Raw genomic sequence first — 19,721 nt, 5'->3', positions numbered from 1 at the left:
ACCGATCTCATTGACCAAGCTTTCGGCTGCTTATCCTAATATCTCCTTGTGGTGTTCACCTTGTATTGGAGGGGTTGGTGACCGGGTGGCTCCGAAGGACAGTTTTTCACCCCTGTGCGTTACATGGGATTACCCAAATGTTGTTTCTTCCTTACCTCGCCCCAACACCGCCAAGCACCGCTGCCCAAAGCTGCAGGCTCCTTCGATTGCTTCTGAAAAATTCAGAAACTAAGGTGAAAGGATTGCGACAAAGGAAGGATACCACCCAGACTGAGCAGGACCAGGTAAATCGAGAGATAACAGCCATCCCACTCACTTCTGGAAATAACTTATTTTTCAGTACTGGGTTTGTACTTTGCATCAGAATTCCACAATTTATTTAAAATCACTTAAAAGCTTACAAGGAGTTTCAATACATTGTTTAATGACAGAAGCAAGGATTATATACAAGACTATAAACTGTCAGCAATGTTACATAAAATGAAATTTACACTTAATTAGCATCTTTAATAAGTATCCCGTCATTATTAAACATCTTAAAGGACAGATTTACTGCAATACTAGCTCTTTACATACAATTATAAAAATATTGTCTTTTTAATTGAATCACTCCGTACATTATACCTGTGTTTAAGAACGTTTCCTGATGATCCTACTACTTTATTGCCATACAATAATTACAGTTTCCTTTGATTGTAAAGAAATTGTGGTTAACGAGAGAGAATGGGTACAAAACCGCAACTTACGTACCGTTCGAATTACTAAAAAGACGTCCTCTTAAAAGTGCAGCCAGGTACACACACAAACTAAATAAGGATACAACAATGGTGGGAAGTGCAGCTCAAGACCGTAAGAAAGGACACAGAATGAGTCATGGCACTTGTTACGGAAACATCAATAGCTTAAAGCTTGTAATTAGCAGACAGTGCCGAAAGTCACCTTCCTCCTTTTCAAATTACCAATCGTATAGTGCAAACTAGTGGGAAATAGTCACCTTAAAGAACAAAATAACTTAAGAATGGAATGCTATCAGATATTCAAGTTAAGAGATTTTCTTTTTACTGAGCTTTACACAAATGGCTCTTTGTAACTAGTACCTGGGTTACGTACTGTTCTGTAAGCAGGATTTTTGTGACTTGGCCAGCAGTGTTATTTTCGACAAGCGGCACATTTCTCTTTTAAACCGGACCCAATGATTGGGAAACACTTCTTAGAACTGTACAAATGGTCGCAGATCACATAACCTGTCCGGTCAACAGAAGTGTCAGCTACAAGTTTATGTGCTGTCAATTTTTTTTTTAAGAAAAAAGATCAGTTAAAGGCTGCATAATGCGGGTGTGAATGAGCAGCGGGATCACTCTGAAATAATCTCAAGAGGAAACAATGAGTGGCCATTCCTCTCAGCCACTAAGATTCAAAGTGGGTCACAGCCTGAAACCAGAAGAAAAAAAATGCCCAACAGCAAACTGGAAAGCAAATCTCTCAGATCAAACAGGACTGCCTGCTTAGTATGTTAAAACATTTTACCTTGTTTTTTTTAAAGAAAATGGATATAAGTACCATTGCGTTTCATTTGTCTTCAGAATTGTCATGAAAATGGGAAAATCTAATTGCTGATTCGGCAAAAGTAACAAGCCACCTCACACTCTTGTACTTCACCGCTGTTTATATTGGCACAATTGGAGATAAAACACTGCATTTCAATCTCATCTGTGACTGCATGACAGGCCTTTCTTCAGACAGGCTGAATGAATTGGAAAGCTTAGTCTGTCACCGGTGCTTGAATCTTTAAAAACCTTCAACAGTACCCCGAACCCGAGGGAATTATGAAGCACAAGCACGCGACATGGAATAAAAGGATTAATTATTGGTTATCCAGGGAATTAAAAAGATTGCACTTGTGAAACTGCCAAAAGAATGCCGTAAATGCCATCAACTTGAAGACTATTTAAAATCCAATCTGCAGCGTACACCGCAATTTCTAACACTCAAGTCACACAATCCTGATGTACATCTTTGCCGTGAAGTAAAACTGTTTATTGCTTATTCTTTCAAATTGGTTTAGACTTCATGTAAATTAAGCAGTCGAAACAAATCATTGGTCTGTATACAACATGAGATGCTCATCTACATCTTGATACACAATCTCTCCATTCCAACATCTCTCAACTTGTCCCTCCGGTGTCTCAACACAAGATTCAAAATGATACACCACACTTTCCATTTTTCAAACTGATCTTTAAAACAGATATCAGTGATAAGATATTTTAACTGCTCCGGTTAACTCCTCCAACACGATATGGGGGCCACCTTGTAAAAATCTCCTCTTAAGAGAAAGCGGGGCGGAGGGTTTACTGATAAAATGTGTAAAAATCATAAAGGGATTTTATAGGGTTGATATTCACCCTTGTGCACGAGATCTTAACTAGGGACCATCAATGTATGATAGTCACTAATAAATCCAATAGGGAATTCTGGAGAGGGTGGGCAAATTGTGGAACTCTACCATGGAGTCATTGAGAATTGTAGAGGTGCATTTAAGGAAAAATTAGGCAAACAGAAGGGAGAAAGGAATAGAAGGTTAGCAGAGAGAGGAAGTAGGGATGAGGAGAAAGCTCATGAGGGACACAGACAATGGCATGGGCCAGTTGGAAAATCTCCTGTGCCTATGCTGTAAATTCTATGTACAGGATGTAAATTAGCAGTTGTCAGAGCTTTACAGTGGTGATTACAAAAATAGCAGTATCATTGCCTCTCATATGAGCACAGCGTTGACCAGGGTAGACCTCCCTCATGACAGAGTGGGTGGAACTGCTCTGAATTCAACCAGAGGTCACGGTGGGGAGAGTCTCTGCGAGAATGCTTCTTTCTATTTAACCATGCGCTTGCCAGACAGAACACTGAGGACTCTGGGGAGGCACTAACACCAAAGGAGCCAAACTTGAAAGAACATCGTTCTGTGGCATTTCTATTCTGCATAATGCCATTCAAAAGGACAAACATGACTTCAACATGTTGAGGGGTGGGGTATATTCAGCCATTCCCCACCCCCGGTAAATTTACTTTTTTTGACATCAAGGAAAGGGGGAGAAAATGATAAGGGGTTTTGGCAACTCTTCCATTTCTTGGTGGTAAAAAAAAAATCAAGCTAGCTCCATCTGTGAAGGAGTCTGGATGACCCTTCGTCAGACCTGTGGCAAAGGGTCATCCTGCCATAAAACACTGGCTCTATTCTCTCTCCACAGGTGCTGTCCGACCTGCTGAGATTTTCCAGCACTTTTGTGGTCTTGTTTCAGATCCCAGCATCTGCAGTATTTTGCCTTAAGCAAGCTTTTTTGCCAATTGTGTTTCCCTCTGTGAAAGCTCTCTGAACAGGACAGGTGACAAAATATCAGAACTTGGAGGCTTACAGCATAATGACAGGGAACATTTCTTAATCTTGCTACCTGCGCCAAAATGTCACCAACTAGATACAGCAAGTCCACATTCTAGGGGCAAGTTTAACATAACCCACACACCGAAAAACAAACAGGAGCGGGTATGATGCTCATTTCATAGCCTGCTCCATCAAACTGAAGCTCTGAAAGGAGTCAGACCTAGCTTGGTGTCTCTCCTTCCTTTACACCGAGGGAATCATTTTATCAGATTGGAGCAAGACGATTATCCTATTGGGAAAACTGTGCTCTTGTGTGGATGTGTCACTGGGTATAAAAACCTGGAGCTCCTCAGCTCAAGGGGAAATTTTCAGTGAAAGGCTGAGGCTGTCATGAGTGTTAGAATGTAACCAGTGACAACTTTGCATTGGATGTAATGTGACTAATGGGAGCAAGATGTAAGGGTCAGCTGACCCAGTAAAACAGTGATGTAATAGTCAGTTGGCCAGCTGATTCACTGTAACCAAGGAATGATGTAGAATTGTGGGAAGCTCGGAGTGGCCCAGGGTGATGCCCCAAGTTGGGGTAATGATGTTTCTTTATTAAACCCTTTCTTTGATTTACAACGTGGAGTAAGTTTTGTTATATTTTCTTTAGCTGCATTTTGAAGAATTCCTTCTGAAGGAACAATGAGTTCTCAACTGATAGTGGGTTTTGGCACACACCAAGTCTGATTTGGCCTCGTTTGTGTTGGACATTGTTGAGCTTCTGGAGACTCCCTTAAAACCTCCTAAAAGTTGTGCTATGGATCAGCTCTTACCACCTGTAACCAGATCTCAAAGATCTGAAGCCACACGCTGGCACACTCTCTGAAACCCAAAAGAAACTCACTTTCTGATGCAGAAAATAATCATTCGAGCCGACACGCCTAGAAATCGATGGTTACATTTTTGCAAAGGTCATCTTATGGCAGTTCAAAACTTGATTTACAAGGTTTGAAGGGTAATCAGGTATCGTGCATGGAAAGAAGATCCTGACGACACGTTTCTTAAAGGGACAGACACCGTTCTGGTTGCATAGCTTTGCCTTATCTAGAAGGAGCGTAAAGAGAGGAACATCGAAAAAACCAGTGATTTCTAGCTTCACTTAGATTACCACAGAAAACGAGCTGGTGACCATAGAAACCTTGGCGGCAGCCTGTTGTCCTGATTTATTCCAATGTAACCGTTGATGATGACATGTGGCTTTTATGTCACCCAAGGTGCCTGGTTTCAAACAAGATATTTAATTTGGATCAAGGCTTTTAAAACAAAACAGGACATAGAGGGGAAAGCAATATTTAGATAATTTCTGAGCTCTGGAGCTTTCTCAAGTTGGATATTAATTATCCAAAAATTGGCCAGACTCTGGAAATAATTAAAATAAAAGTCACCTGAACATTAACCAAACTTGACAGGTAAATCAGCAAGGCAAATATTATGGCCCTTTCGGAGAATCACTCACAAAACATTATCTACATAAGCATTCGGTTGTTGATACGATTTGTACAATTACGCTCCTAATGCACTCTCAGGATTTTCATCTGAAGTAAAAATGACTCTCTGTACAAATATACACAAAGAAGCAAGAACCTCTCAATCTCCCAGGAAAAAAAACCATCAGCTTAAAGCAGGGTACCTGAGGTGCTGCAGGAGGTTTCAGTACCCTATCCCAGCCCTAAATGTACAATTTGGGATATAAAACGACAAAAAAAATCAGTAGGCATTTCACCCTACTTTGAAAATGTGCACTATGACAGAAATTAATAAAAACTAATTCCTTAAAGCAGCACAAACTGATGGCTCCTCTGAGAGACTTCATCTTTTGATGTTGCATGCCCAGGGGTGGATAGCCAGTGACTGGACAACCCTGTCAAGGTTGTGGTACAATGATCACCCTCAGAGCACCTCCTCAGACGGCATGGACCGAACATTAATCTTCAGTTGGAAGAAGTACCTGCCCCACTTAACGAATATCTGAAATAAGAAATGTTTCAGTGTTAGTATTTTTTGTTTTATAAGCAGACAAATTGAGAACATGATTCTCGATACTGGCCCTTCTTTCAAAATATTCTGCAAGGAAAGCACATTATTTGTTTTTTGACATTTAAATTACGTTGCAGCTCCGCCACTGGGGTTACAAGCAATTCAAGCCCATAAATTGGCAGGAAAACACCAACTGGTCAGTCCATCATTCCTACCGCACACGATAATGGTTGGAACATTGTGACTGGGGTTATTCCCTTTTCACTTTCTCCCCTACTTGCTGCACTAACATATCCTCCCGGACAAGACAAAATGCAAGAGAAAAAAACTCTCTCCAAACCTCCCAACCGAGAGGAGATTGTATAGATCATGTGTTATTAATAAAGACACTGACCATTAATCTGGTGTGATCTCCATGTCAACCCATGAAGAACAGCTTCTTCCCTACTGCCATCAGGCTTTTGGGTGGACCTAATTTATATTAAGCTGATCTTTCTCTAACACCCTTGCCATGATTGTAACACTATATTCTGCACTGTCTCCTTTCCTTCTCCCCCAGCATACTCTATGAAAGGTATGATTTGTCTGTATAGTGTGCACATTATCCCAAAACATGTGACAATAATAAAGCAAATCAAATCAGGAATTGGTCCAACTGCCTCTTGAGAGGGATGCAGAGGCAGTATCTAGTGCACCAGTGGCCCAGGGAGTGTGTTTGCCACTGGACCATTAACCAGCACCACAAATTATTTTTAACACCACAGTGTTACATATTATGACAAAACTGGCCTGCTGTTTAATCATTCAAATATCTTTTATTTTAAAAACAACAATGACTTTGAAGCCATTGCAAATGTCAGCCTCATGTGTACGTACAAATTAAACTAATAGAACCTGCCTCCCTGAAGTAATCAGCATGTCTAAATCGCTTTGCACTCCTACAATAAAAAATTGATTTTCTCTCATTGGATTCCAAAATGCTAGCTCTTCGAGAGGCCTAAAACATGCATTGGTCTGGCATTCCCAGCACGTAGTGATAACACTGAGTCAAACTGCTTTTCAGAGCAATTATTCCCCTCACTCCTCTTGGAAAATAGCAACAAAAACGAACACGACAAATCACAATTGTCATGTTAATGCTAAAGTCATCCATACAGAGCTGACTCCCACAGGTCAAAACCTGCATCCACTCCAACCGTTTGTGATTTTGACAGCGACAAGAATAGAGTTCGCACTTAGATAATCAAACAGAAGCACTTGTCTTCAACACTGGATAAAATAGTTTCACTTAAGGTGTACAAGCCAGGAAAGCTAATAATTATTTCAAGTAATTTACACTCGTACCCAGAATCACGCAGCATTTCACTGCACAAAAACAGACTCTTTGGCTCAACTGGTCTACACTGGGTTCACACTCCACCCTCTTCCACTCAACACAGCCTTCCATTCCTTCTCCCTCATGAGTTTATCTCACTTCTCCTCAAATACATCTCCATTATTCACCTCAATACTTGATCTGGTAATAAATTCTACATTCTGGGTAAAGAAGGTTCCCCCAAATTTCTCACTGGGTTTATTAGTGAATATCTTTAACACTTGGGGCTTCTAACTGAGGAATCCTCCATAAGTGGAAACATTCACACTCCGTCTGTGATGAAGAACCATATAGCTTTATTCACACACTTAATAGGCGAAGTTAATGTTAACAGAATAGAATAATCACCAAAATAGGATTAAAAAACCGGTGATTGTCTTATGAATTTAACAGATTGTTCAGGAAGGAACAACGAACAGAACTTATAGCAGGAGCGCATACAGACACAGGAGTTTGGACTAATCAGTTTAAGCAGTTGGGAGGAGTGAGCCTGGGGAGCACTGGGACAGTCGAGTCTATGGGTGATAAAGATGATAAAGGCAGATGGGTGGAAGTGAGCAAGATAGAGGTACAAGGAGTTTGTTTCCATAAATGAGAGAAAATGGGGTTGGAAGCTCAGCCCTTTGTCAACAGGATGCTGAGCTCTCTTAAGTCTGCTTCAGCTGCAATTATGACCGAGGAATGGGGTCAGTCGCAAGGGTAAATAGTTTGCAGCAGGGGTGAATGACGACACATGACTGTACCCAGGCAAGCAGCATGACAACACAGAGGCAGTGACAGTGCAGTGGACAAGGGGAAACTGAGCCCAGGACTGCAGGTAATGTCAAAAATAGCAGGTAGGTAAGGAAGAGGAGAGGGCCAAGGAAAGAGAATTGGGCAAGTCTGCAGACAATATAGGGATAAAAACCACACAGATAATCTGATAAACATAAAAGCAATGGATGGAATTCAATGTTAGTAAGTAGGAGATAATAGTTTTAAAATATAATAATAACTAACATTATTTTGAGGGCAGGTTGAGTGATGTGAAAAAGCAGACGGGTTTAAGGATTCAGGCACCCAGGGTGTAATTAGAATAGTTTAAATGAGTCGTGGCAAACAATTTTGTTTCAACAATTGGGTCCAAAATATAAAACCAATGGAAAATACCTTTGAAGCCTTTGCACAAGCTGGGATACGAGTGTGTCGGAAATGCCTGGACAAGCCTCTTCTACCAAGAAAATAGCCTCCCTCAATTCTTCCACTGCTTCAGTATTACCTCCTCCAGCCCGGCTCTTCTCCTTGAGCTGAAAGAATATGCAATCTGTCAATCCACTAGGAATGCGTGTCAATCCCAATCCATCAATACACCAGGAATACACAATAAGGGATACATCCCCTGCTTCCCGCTTCAAGCCCAAGGAAGTGAATTTTTGCATACCTCAGTAAATAATGGAGAAATAATTGTCGGTAAACACTGAGACAGCGTGTGCTTTGGAGTATCTTCTACCTATGGAAGTTGAGAGTTACAAGTTAATCTCCTTAGAATTGGCAGTCGACAGCTCTGCTTAGATGAAACAGGATAGTGGTTAAGGTGAGGCACAGGGTCATATTTCTCACCAAACAGCAATGTTAATGGGTGAACAGGCTGTTGAGGGCAGCTGGATAACATATTTGCATCTTCTATTTCCTGATGCGGCTGTTTTCAACAACACTGGTCGTTTTCTTTAAGCAGTGTCTCTTAGGCTAGTTTCTGGATCAAGTGACTGGAATTTCTTTAACAATAATTATATGCATTCTTCTTTTTACTGCACAGGAGCAGGGCATTTGGTCCAATAATCTGCACCTGGTGTTTATGTTTCACTCCCACTTCATTTACACTCATCAACCAAACCTTCCTTTGCCCTTCACATGTATATCAGTGTGGTTCTCCTCACCCACTCCATGTGGGAATGAGTTCCAAATTCTAACCATCCTCTATGCTAAGAAATTCTCTCCTGAATTCTTCATTAGATTTAATAGTGGCTATTTTATCTTTTGTCCTTTTTGTTTTGAACTCTGTATCTACCCTATCAAACACACTCAGATTTTGAGAGATTTCTATCGGGTCACTTTTTAAAATTTGACCACGGGCAGTGGGCGCTGCTGGCTGGGCTAACATTTATTGCCCATCCCTAACTGCCCTTCAGCTGAGGGCATTTAAGAATCAATCACATTGCTGTAACTCTGGAGTCACATGTAGGCCAGACCAGGTAAGGACATTAGTGAACCAAATGGGTTTTTACAACAATCGACAATGCATTCACGGTCATCAGATTTTTGTCAAATTCAAATTTCACCGCCTTCCATGGTGAGATTTGAACCCAGATCCCCAGAGCATTACCCTGGATTACTAGTCCAGCGACAGTACCACTGCCTCCCCACTAGCCTTCTTTCTTTCACTTGTTCAATCTTGCTTTGCATGAGTTGCTTGGCAGGTGCTAAATGAGATTTCCTGAGATCTTTGGCTAAGCTACCAAAGACAGAATGCTGCAGTCCGTCTCATCCACTAACCAGTAATTTAAGGGCTCCACAAAGACTATTTAAAAAAAAAAACAAACTTAAAAGATGGAGCCATCAGTTGTACCTGATCCCTCTCGATAAGATCATCGGGTTGTGCAGCTCCATTCTGCAACTTGACAGGATCTTTCTCTTTGATTGTGAAGATCCAGTCACTTGTGTCATTTCCTCCTGATGCTTGTCTGTCACTTTCCCTAAATTAATTAAAGAAAACATTATTGCTTCATCTATCCTGTAAAATCATCATACCAGGAACAAACAAGCTTTTTTGGCATCCATGTCATGACTGTATCTACATGCGGCCAAATTCCCCCTGCAACTCAACTTTCAAGTTTACTGATGATACCATCATCGTGGGTCAGATCTCAAACGATGATAAGACGGAGTACAGGAAAAAGACAGAGTCTGGCGATCTGATGCAACAACAATAATCTCTGCCTCAATATCAATAAAATGAAGGATATTGGGGGGGGCGGTGGTGTGTGTGTGTGTGTAATATGCACATTTTCCCAGTGTCTATGTGGGTTTCCTCAAGGTGCTCCAGTTTCCTCCCACAGTCCAAAAGACATGCTAAATTCTCCCTCAATGTAACTGAACAGGCACTGAAGGTGACTAGGGGATTTTCACAGTAACTTCATTGCAGTATTAATGTATGCCTACTTGTGATACTAATAAATAATATATAAACTTAAAAAAATCCTTTTTCAGAAAAGGACACCAAAATTATACACACTACTCCAGATGTGGCCTCACCCACACCCTTGAAATGCATAGCATGGACATATTTATGGGGCAGTAGATAAAGGAGAAGGAAATAGGATACATTGATAGGGTGAGTGAGGAGGATCGCATGGAACTTACACACCAGCATGGACTAGATGGCCCGGATCTGCGCCATAAATCCTAAATTAAACTCAGCAATATTTCATCGTTATCAATACAACTGAGCATGTTTCACTGAAAGTAACTGAGCCTCGAATAGGAACCAGATGGACAGAAATGGAACACTTACGAGTCAGATTCGTCTGAGCTGGAATGATCATGGTTCTGCTCTGCTTTCCATCTCTTGTACCGGTCAATTAGTTCTGTCAAGTAAGAGGTCTTCTTGGAATTTCGTATTATGAATTTATGCTTCAGCAATTCTTTTGCCGTAGGTCTCTTAAGAAAATAAACAAAACATATTAGTCACTCCTGCTTAAATAGCAAAGTGGAACCTATTTATCGTTTCACACCATCATGGGTACAGAATCATTTCTGTGCACTGCTGCTCGGAATGAAGAACTTCAGAAACACTTCGTTCTTGATATAACAGAAACAGTCACCTGCATGTTTTTATACCCAGCCATAACTACAAACATCACAAGTGCAATAAGTGATTGCACTTCAAAAGTACTTGATCGCCTACAAAGGGATGTTTTGTTTGAAAGACAATTTAAGTTCACAAATGTTTTGAATTTTCCACTCTTAAGCTGACATTTAGACCCAGAACTGTAGCAAGTGTAACCATCGGAGTCAAAGCCAGCTGAAAATGTTTCCAATGCAGTTGCAGTAACAGGCCAGTCGCAGTCTAATGAGATCTTTAAAGTTTGATTTTGTTCTCCGATTGCCCTCGAGTCTGCATACATATTCAAGGTGATAGGAGCGACATTCCTACAGTAAACAGACAAATGGGCTACCCAAAAGTCTGTCTGAACCCTTTTCAACTTGTGGACCAACGACCTACTTTGCAACCCAGTCCCAAAAGTTTAGCGATGCAGATGACATCTGCTGTGGGATACAGGCCCAGACTTTACATGAGCTGGAAGGCACACAAAACAACAATACTGCAAAGCAGGCTGACTACTGCAAGATGTGATTCCTAAAACTGAGTACCAGTAATACAATCTCTAGTACATTCCACCTGCACGGTGCCAGTGCTAACAGGGAACTGAACATCACTCTGGGCAGCCAGGGACTGAAGCATGACGGACTTAGGTGTCACCCTTACCAGAGCCCTCACAAACCAGACAAAACGTCAAGACTATAGAACAATATTAATCCCCCAATAACTTCCTCAATAAACTGGCCAATACCTCATGGGGATCACAGGCCAAGACCCTAAGGGCCTCTGTTCTTGCCATTATTTACCCAACTGTAGAACGCTGCATTACCAGTATGGTACTAATCTGCCCACAATAAACTTATTGATGTGCAACTCAACTCTACAATGCACATTATGGCAGGTAATCTTTGACCAACTCAGCTCTCTTGGTTCACAGTCCCACATCAGGAGGGTAATTGCAAAGGCAAATGACTGGCGAAGGTCCCATTCAAATCCAAGCCTGCTCTTATTCAATGACTTCCTCAACCCACCAGCAGTACACCTTTCCTCATGCCAGCCCATGGTTAAACCCACCCCACCAAGAAATAATAGCTGACAGCCAGTGGCAGGAGGATCGCCAGGAGAAAACATCCACCAGGAACTGCTCCTTCATCACAGACACCACTGCATGTCCAACGTCCAGCTACAATCTCCCACACTGATGGTTTAAACCATTTCCAAATTGACCAAGGTATAGCCACCCAGTATCAGGGAGCCACCAAGACCATCCAAGTTGCAGCTCCAATGTCTTATATTGCCACGGAGTAGCTGTCTGCTGACTAAATGTGAAAGCTGGCTTGAAGAACGCCATCTAGCCACCGAGAGGGCTGTTGTTTGATTCCGTCTGTCATCATGCACGTGCCAAATAAATAAATAGGCATTAACACTTTGAGGTTAAAACATGCTAGTCTGTACCTACAGAATTGTTGGCATAAAATAACTTAACTTCTGTTCTCTACTCAGGGACAGCAAGGGACAACAGCTGGATGGGTCATGAAAGGGTATTCTAACATCGTCAGTTCTTATTTGTTGGATTGGTGACATCTTTCAATTGGCTAAACCCAGGTACACACTGGAGACCAGGGGAAAAAGCCTCTAGAAAATCTGGGTGCTTAGGAAAAAATAATCAATTTAATTTGGAATAACAGATAAGGTCATTATACCCAGCACCCCCTCCCCACTTGCATTTTCTTTCGTTTGCAATAAGATTTTTACATTTTAAACCACTTACAAAACTTGGTTCTTTATTCAAGCAGGCTTCTACAAATTCTTTTAGGGGTTTGCTGTAATTTCCCTCCAACGTTGGTGCATTGTTCTTTGGAATAAGAAATAAAACTTTCATCGGATGTAGCTCTGAATGCGGTGGTTCTCCTTTTGTAAGTTCTATTGCGGTTATCCCCAAAGACCAGATATCAGCCTGTGAAAACAGAGGGCAAATTATTTTGTAGTAACTGCTAAAGATTTGTTTCTCAATCAAGTGCAGGGCTTAATTCTTTCAATGCACTTGGTTAAACATCAAGATTATTATTGTTTCAACTTGAGTCAAATTATGAACCACTGCACATTTTTCACTATCAATCTCAGGATGTAATTTATCCCATTGAAGGCACAGCATTTCCATGGTTGGTCCAATTGGGCTGCTAGTCAATAGTGCTCCCAGAATAGAGTCGTAGAGGTTTACAGCATGGAAACGGGCTGTTCGGCCCAACTTGTCCATGCCACCCTTTTTTTTTTTTAAAACCACCAAGCTAGTCCCAATTGCCCACGTTTGGTCCATATACCTCTATACCCATCTTACCCATGCTACTGTCTAAAGGACAAAATTGTACCCACCTCTACTACTACCTCTGGCAGCTTGTTCCAGATACTTACCACCGTGTGTGGAAAAATATGCCCCTGGACCCTTTTGTATCTCTCCCCTCTCACCTTAAACCTACGTCCTATAGTTTTAGACTCTCCTACCTTTGGGAAAAAATATTGACTATTTAGCTGATCTATGCCCCTCATTATTTTATAGATCTCTATAAGATCACCTCTCAGCCTTCTACGCTAGAGAAAAAAATCCCAGAATGTTCTGAAGCTTTCAACAACCTCCAGCCATTTAATATATGGACAGCATCTATCAACTGAGGATATTTTAAACAGTTCCTTCGATTCACTGGTTACTTGATTCAGAACGCACCATGCATCAAACATAGTGTCTTCCAGCAAAAGACTCAGCACCTATGTACAGCACATCTGTGCTACATTAACTGAGCCAATCACGCTGTATGTTCAGTGACCATTAGATTACACATCAATTTCCACTGTCAGTATTTGAAGATTTAGGAAAACAGTTGAACAGAAAACGGCAGTCAAAAGATCAAATGGAAATACTTTATATCTTTCAATCTATATGCCAATTTATAAAGTAAACACAGGGTTAAGACACAGGATCTGTGCACACCAGTTTGAGAATCATTCTGGTCCATGCTGGTGTTTTTGCTCCACACAAGCTTCTTCCCACTATACCACTGCTTTGGCAGCATACCATTCTACTCCTTTCATGAATGACTCAGCCCAGGAGGCCACCATTTAGTCCACTGTACCTGTGCCAGTTCTTTCGTAGAGCAATCCTATTAATCCCACTCCCCTGTTTTTTTCCCAGAGCCCTGTAGAAGCCTTTCCTTTCAAATATTTATCCAATTCCCTTTTGAAATTTACCACTGAATCTGCTTCCACTACCCTTCCAGGCAGTACATTCTAGATCTGCTTTGCGTAGGGAAAAAACACTCATGTTGCCTCCAGATAAAGAACATAAGAAATAGGAGCAGGAGTAGGCCATCTAGCCCTTCGAGCCTGCCCCGCCATTCAGTAAGATCATGGCTGATCTGTCGTGGCTCAGTTCCACATTCCCGCCCTCTCCCCATAACCCCTAATCCCCTCTCTTATCAAAAACCCATCAACCTGCATCTTAAAAATATTTAGCGAGGCAGCCTCCACCACTTCAACGGGCAGAGAATTCCAGAGATTCACCACCCTTTGAGTGAAGAAGTTCCTCCTCAACTCCGTTCTAAACCGCCCCCCCTTTATCTTGAGGCTATGCCCCCTAGTCCTACTATCCTTTCTGAGCGGGAAGAGTCTCTCCACCTCTATCCTATCCATCCCATTCATCATCTTATACGTCTCAATGAGATCTCCCCTCATTCTTCTAAACTCTAACGAGTACAAGCCTAATTTATTCAGCCTCTCCTCATAGCTCAACCCCCTCAACTCCGGATATTTTGCCAATCATTTTAAATCTGTATCCTCTCTGGTTATCAACACTTCTGTTACTGGAAACAGTTTCTCCTTATTTACTCTTTCAGATCTTGTAAACTTTTTGCAAACGTCTCAGCTCCAATAAGAACAATTCCAGTTTCTATGGTCTTGTTTCAGAACTGGAGACACGATTTGCTGGCACCATTCTAGTAAAGCTGTTCTGCACGCACCCTTCCTAAAGTGCAGCGTCCAGAATTGAACACAATATCCAGCTGGGACACAATCGGTGATTTATAAGGGTTTAGCAAGTTTCTCCCTTGCATGTTTATCTAGCTTTTCCTTAAACGCATCTACGCTACTCACCATAATGACCTCATATGGTAGTGAGTTTCAGTCAACCCAAATAGACGGGCCATGTTTTTTTTTTATTGCTGACACAGATGTCAGTGTTATCCTGCAACAACAACTTTCATTCCTATAGTGGCTTTAACAGAGTAAAGCACCCCAAAGTGCTATACAGGAGCTACGGTTTGATACTACGCCACGAGGTGATATTGGAACAGGTGAGGAAAAGCTCGGTCAAATACACAGGGTTTAAGAAGCCTTGTAAAGTGAAAAAAGAGAGGTAGAAAGGAGAGCTTTGGGAATGGAATTCTAGGAGCTTTGGGCCCAGTAAGGTGAAGCCATAGGTGGAGTGAAGAAAATGAGGAATGTGCTAGAGGTCAGAATTGGTGAGTTCTGAGGACTGCAAGCAGGGGATTACTGAGACAAGGAGGAATGAAGCCACGGACAGCTTTGGAATCAAGGATGAGAATTTTAACTTTGTGGCAATGCCAAAATTGGAATCAATGCAACCCAGCAAGTGTGGGCTGATGGTGAAATGGGCACTTGCCGAAAGTAAGGATAAGTGTCGCAGATCTTCGGACGAGTTGATGTTTACAGTGGATGAAAGGTGGGAGTTCCAACAGGAATAGTGACATCTAGAGGTAACAAAGGCATGGATGGGAATTCTAACAATAGATGACTGAAGTATGGGCAGAGCAGCCAGACACTGTTATGCACACACATCTGCAAACCCTGTCATCTCAAAAGGAATTGATTCTTCCCAGTACTGATCCGCAGTTCATTCTGGAGAAACGGTAGCAATCCGTACCTTTGAATCATACGCCGACTGTTTGATAACTTCTGGTGCCATCCAGAAGGGCGTACCCACAAAAGTGTTCCTCTTTATTTGTGTGTCCGTCAGCTGCCCAGCAACACCAAAGTCTGCTAGCTTAACTTCACCTTGTTCCGACAGCAGGACGTTGGCAGCTAGAAAAAGATAATACAAATGTTAGAGAGAGACTTGAATACAATCACTTAGTTTAAAAATACAAGTGCCATTTCTCACCTTTGATATCCCTGTGGATTTTCTTTTCTGAGTGCAAGTATTCAAGGCCTTTTAAAATTTCCCTTAGTATTGTAGCAATCTGGTATTCATCCAGCGAACCGGGTTCTAACTAAGAAAAGAAAAGAATCAAACCTTCAAGAACCTAACAAAATATTTCATAAACATAGGAGAAGGCCATTCAGTCCCTTGACCACGTTCCACTGTTGTACTAGATCATAGCCGGTACGTACCTTAACGTCATCTCCCAAGCCTTAATATGGGTAGCAACATGGCACAGTGGTTAGCACTGCTGCTTCACAGCACCAGGGACCCGGGTTCGATTCCCGGGTTGGGTCACTGTCTGTGGGGGAGTTTGCACGTTCACCCCGTGTCTGCATGGGTCTCCTCCGGGTGCTCTGGTATCCTCCCACATTCTGAAAGACATGCTGGTTAGGTGCATTGACCCATACAGGTGCTAGACTGTGGCGACTAGGGTAATTTCATAGTAACTTCATTGCAGTGCTAACGTAAGCCTTACCTGCAATTAATAAACAATAAATAAAAACCTGTGCCTAACAAAAATCTATCAATGTCAGTCTTAGCATTTCCAATGGAACCTGAAGCTCAGTTACTTTTTTTGCTGGAGAACACTGCAGATTTGCACACCCCTCTATGAGACCAAGTGATTCCTGACATTGCTCTTCAACAGGCAGGCTCTAATTTAAAAGTGGTGCTCCTTTTCCCTGGACTCTCCACCACCCTGCTGGAGGAAACAGTTTTTACTTATCCTTTAATCATTGTAAAATACCTCAACTGGATCACTCTTTAAGCTTCTATAAGTCAACGAATACATGCCTAATCTATGTCCTCAAAATTTAACCCTTTTAGTTTACGTTCTTTTTTAGTGAATCCCCTCTGAAAGCAATACAACCGTTTGAATTACAGGCTGAAATCTTGGTGCAGTACTTTAAATGAGCTTTTTTCCACCATCATTCACCCCACCATATCAATATAATCTTCCAATCTTACTCTCCCTATGTACTCATCTCACCTTTACAAATCTGTCCATTTATTTGACCTGATGAGGCAAGGTCTCCAAAATGTACAATGACACTCACATTTCTTTAGATGGAGTAAAGACAATGGCTGAATAGTCAGAATTACTGCTCAGAGTGACAGCATTTCAATATTAGTTAGTTCTCTGGATTATTCTAGCACTTCCTTTTCCTGATTTCAAAGATTTCGATATCAGACAGTCTTGCAACAGCTTTCAGCAGCATTTCAGATTAGTGGCATGATTGAGCCTGCACATCTTCCACACGTTATGAAGGAGAAGAAAGCTTGAAACTTTTCTGCTTCAAATTTAGTTTTGATGCGTTTTCTGGAATCTGCATTTCTCACAAAGTTACAGACTTCACTTTCCAGCTGCACTGCTGAAATTTGGTTTAGAAACCTCCACGTGAAAATTAATATTAAGTAACGTTAGCACCCCTGCAATTGCAAGTAGGTCTACCTTGGACTGGGTAGCTGGCATTGCCTCACTTTACTGCCACTGAGACCTACTTAAGAACATAAGAACATAAGAAATAGGAGCAGGAGTAGGCCATCTGGCCCTTCGAGCCTGCCCCGCCATTCAATAAGATCATGGCTGATCTGTCGTGGCTCAGTTCCACTTTCCCGCCCTCTCCCCATAACCCTTAATCCCCTCTCTTATCAAAAACCCATCAACCCGCTTCTTAAAAATATTTAGCGAGGCAGCCTCCACCACTTCAACGGGCAGAGAATTCCAGAGATTCACCACCCTTTGAGTGAAGAAGTTCCTCCTCAACTCCGTTCTGAACCGCCCCCCCTTTATCTTGAGGCTGTGCCCCCTAGTCCTACTGTCTTTTTTGAGCGGGAAGAGTCTTTCCACCTCTATCCTATCCATCCCATTCATCATCTTATACGTCTCAATGAGATCTCCCCTCATTCTTCTAAACTCTAACGAGTACAAGCCTAGTTTATTCAGCCTCTCCTCATAGCTCAACCCCCTCAACTCCGGTATCAGCCTAGTAAACCTCCTCTGCACTCCCTCCAGGGCCAAAATATCCTTGCGCAGGTGCGGCGCCCAAAACTGCACACAGTACTCCAGCTGCGGCCTCACCAATGCCCTATACAGCTGCAGCAAGACCTCCCTACTTTTATATTCAATCCCCCTCGCTATGAAGGCCAGCATCCCATTCGCCTTCCTGACCACCTGCTGCACTTGCAGGCTGGGTTTTTGCGACTCATGCACAAGGACCCCGAGGTCCCTCTGCACCGTCGCCTGCTGCAGTTTTTCGCCACGTAAGTAATAGTCCTTCCTACCATTCTTCCTACCAAAGTGGACCACCTCACACTTGCCAACATTAAATTCCATTTGCCATTTCCTGGCCCATTCGCCCAGCCTATCTAGATCCTTCTGCAGACTCTCCACACCCTCCGCACAATTTGCCTTTCCCCCAATCTTGGTGTCATCAGCAAATTTCGACACCCTACACTCGGTTCCCTCCTCCAGATCATCTATATAAATGGTAAATAGCTGAGGCCCCAGCACCGACCCCTGGGGCACCCCACTAGTCACCAACCGCCAATCCGAATAGCACCCATTGACCCCCACTCTCTGCCTCCTATTTGACAACCAATCCTCTATCCACGCTAACACCCTACCCCCAACTCCATGTCCCCTGACCTTCTGCAGTAACCTCTTGTGAGGTACCTTATCAAACGCCTTCTGAAAATCCAGAAAGACCACATCCACCGGCTCTCCTCTATCCACCGCCCTAGACACATCCTCATAGAACTCCAGTAAATTTGTCAGACACGACTTCCCTTTAATGAAACCGTGTTGCGTCTGCCCTATCAAGCAATTCCCTTCAAGATGCCTCGCAATTTCCTCCTTAATGACGGATTCTAACATTTTACCTACCACAGACGTTAAACTAACCGGCCTGTAATTCCCCGCCTTTTGCCTGGCACCCTTCTTAAACAACGGCGTAACATTAGCCGTTTTCCAATCCTCCGGCACTTCCCCGGAATCCAGCGACGTCTGGAAAATAACCACCAAGGCATCCACTATCACCTCCGCCATTTCTTTCAGAACCCTCGGATGCATTCCATCCGGTCCTGGGGACTTGTCCACAATCAGCCCCTCCAGTCTGTCGCGCACCACCTCTCTAGTAACAGTAATGTCATTAAGACCCTCCAGTCCTACCACCTTTCCATCGCTAACTTCCACTTCATCAAACTGTAGCTCCTACAAGATCTAGTCTGGGCAGTCACGAGAGCAATTACTGCACAGTGTGTCAGGCAGGGACCAAATTTCTATTTTGTAAAATAAAATGCAACTTCCCAATGAACGCTCTGTAGCAAAATTTAAAAATAATGTACTTACCAGATCTAAGGCAGAGCCACCACCGAGATATTCCATGATAATCCATAGTTTTGTATCCTGTGTATCAGATGAAGAATTATCAAAACCTGCTTACAGTTAATCACAACATAGCGACAAGCTATTTGAAAGGCTGGCCTACTGCACGTGCTCTTTTTCCTTCATTCCATCATTGGTTTCTGTGTCATTTGCTGCCTAAGCTCTGTAATGTGTTCCTTAAACCTCCCGTCTCTCTCTCTCTCCCCCCTCTTAACACCTTAAAATCTACTTTGTCCAAGCTTTGGGTCACCTGTTCCAGTACCTTTAAGTGTAAAAGTTTTACACTCCATGTGGGACATATCATTACCCTCGTGCAAGATATTGTTGGAAGCGTTATACATGATGAATGCAATTAAATCCAACGTCATATGTTCATATTAGCTCACTTTCCTTAGCAAATTTTAAATACTCCAATGTTTTTATGAAGGAAACAAGTCAATGTGAAGGGTGATAAGGCTGACGCAAAACAATGCATTACAGTGGAATCAAATT

At 42.3% G+C, this 19,721-nt stretch overlaps 1 protein-coding gene across 1 annotated transcript in view; it reads right to left on the bottom strand.

The window, feature by feature from the left end:
* Positions 1–333: 333 nt before the first annotated feature.
* LOC145349518 (serine/threonine-protein kinase 24) overlaps positions 334–19,721 on the bottom strand; it is a 42,887-nt gene continuing 23,499 nt past the window's right edge. Inside the window, exons 4-12 of the mRNA XM_080198066.1 lie at positions 19,194–19,250; positions 15,803–15,911; positions 15,566–15,723; positions 12,404–12,589; positions 10,324–10,469; positions 9,379–9,505; positions 8,194–8,262; positions 7,923–8,059; positions 334–5,389 (exon numbers count right to left, since the gene is read on the bottom strand). Of these exons, the coding sequence (XP_080054192.1) occupies positions 5,353–5,389; positions 7,923–8,059; positions 8,194–8,262; positions 9,379–9,505; positions 10,324–10,469; positions 12,404–12,589; positions 15,566–15,723; positions 15,803–15,911; positions 19,194–19,250 (1,026 nt within the window). The 3' untranslated portion in view covers positions 334–5,352. The remainder of the gene's footprint in view (positions 5,390–7,922; positions 8,060–8,193; positions 8,263–9,378; positions 9,506–10,323; positions 10,470–12,403; positions 12,590–15,565; positions 15,724–15,802; positions 15,912–19,193; positions 19,251–19,721) is intronic.

Source organism: Carcharhinus amblyrhynchos, chromosome 10 (assembly GCF_965287045.1).
Source record: "Carcharhinus amblyrhynchos chromosome 10, sCarAmb.v2.hapA, whole genome shotgun sequence".
In the NCBI taxonomy this organism is placed as follows: domain Eukaryota; kingdom Metazoa; phylum Chordata; class Chondrichthyes; order Carcharhiniformes; family Carcharhinidae; genus Carcharhinus; species Carcharhinus amblyrhynchos.
The sequence above is the reverse complement of the archived record's forward strand: the minus strand, read 5'-3'. Positions and strand labels throughout refer to the sequence as shown.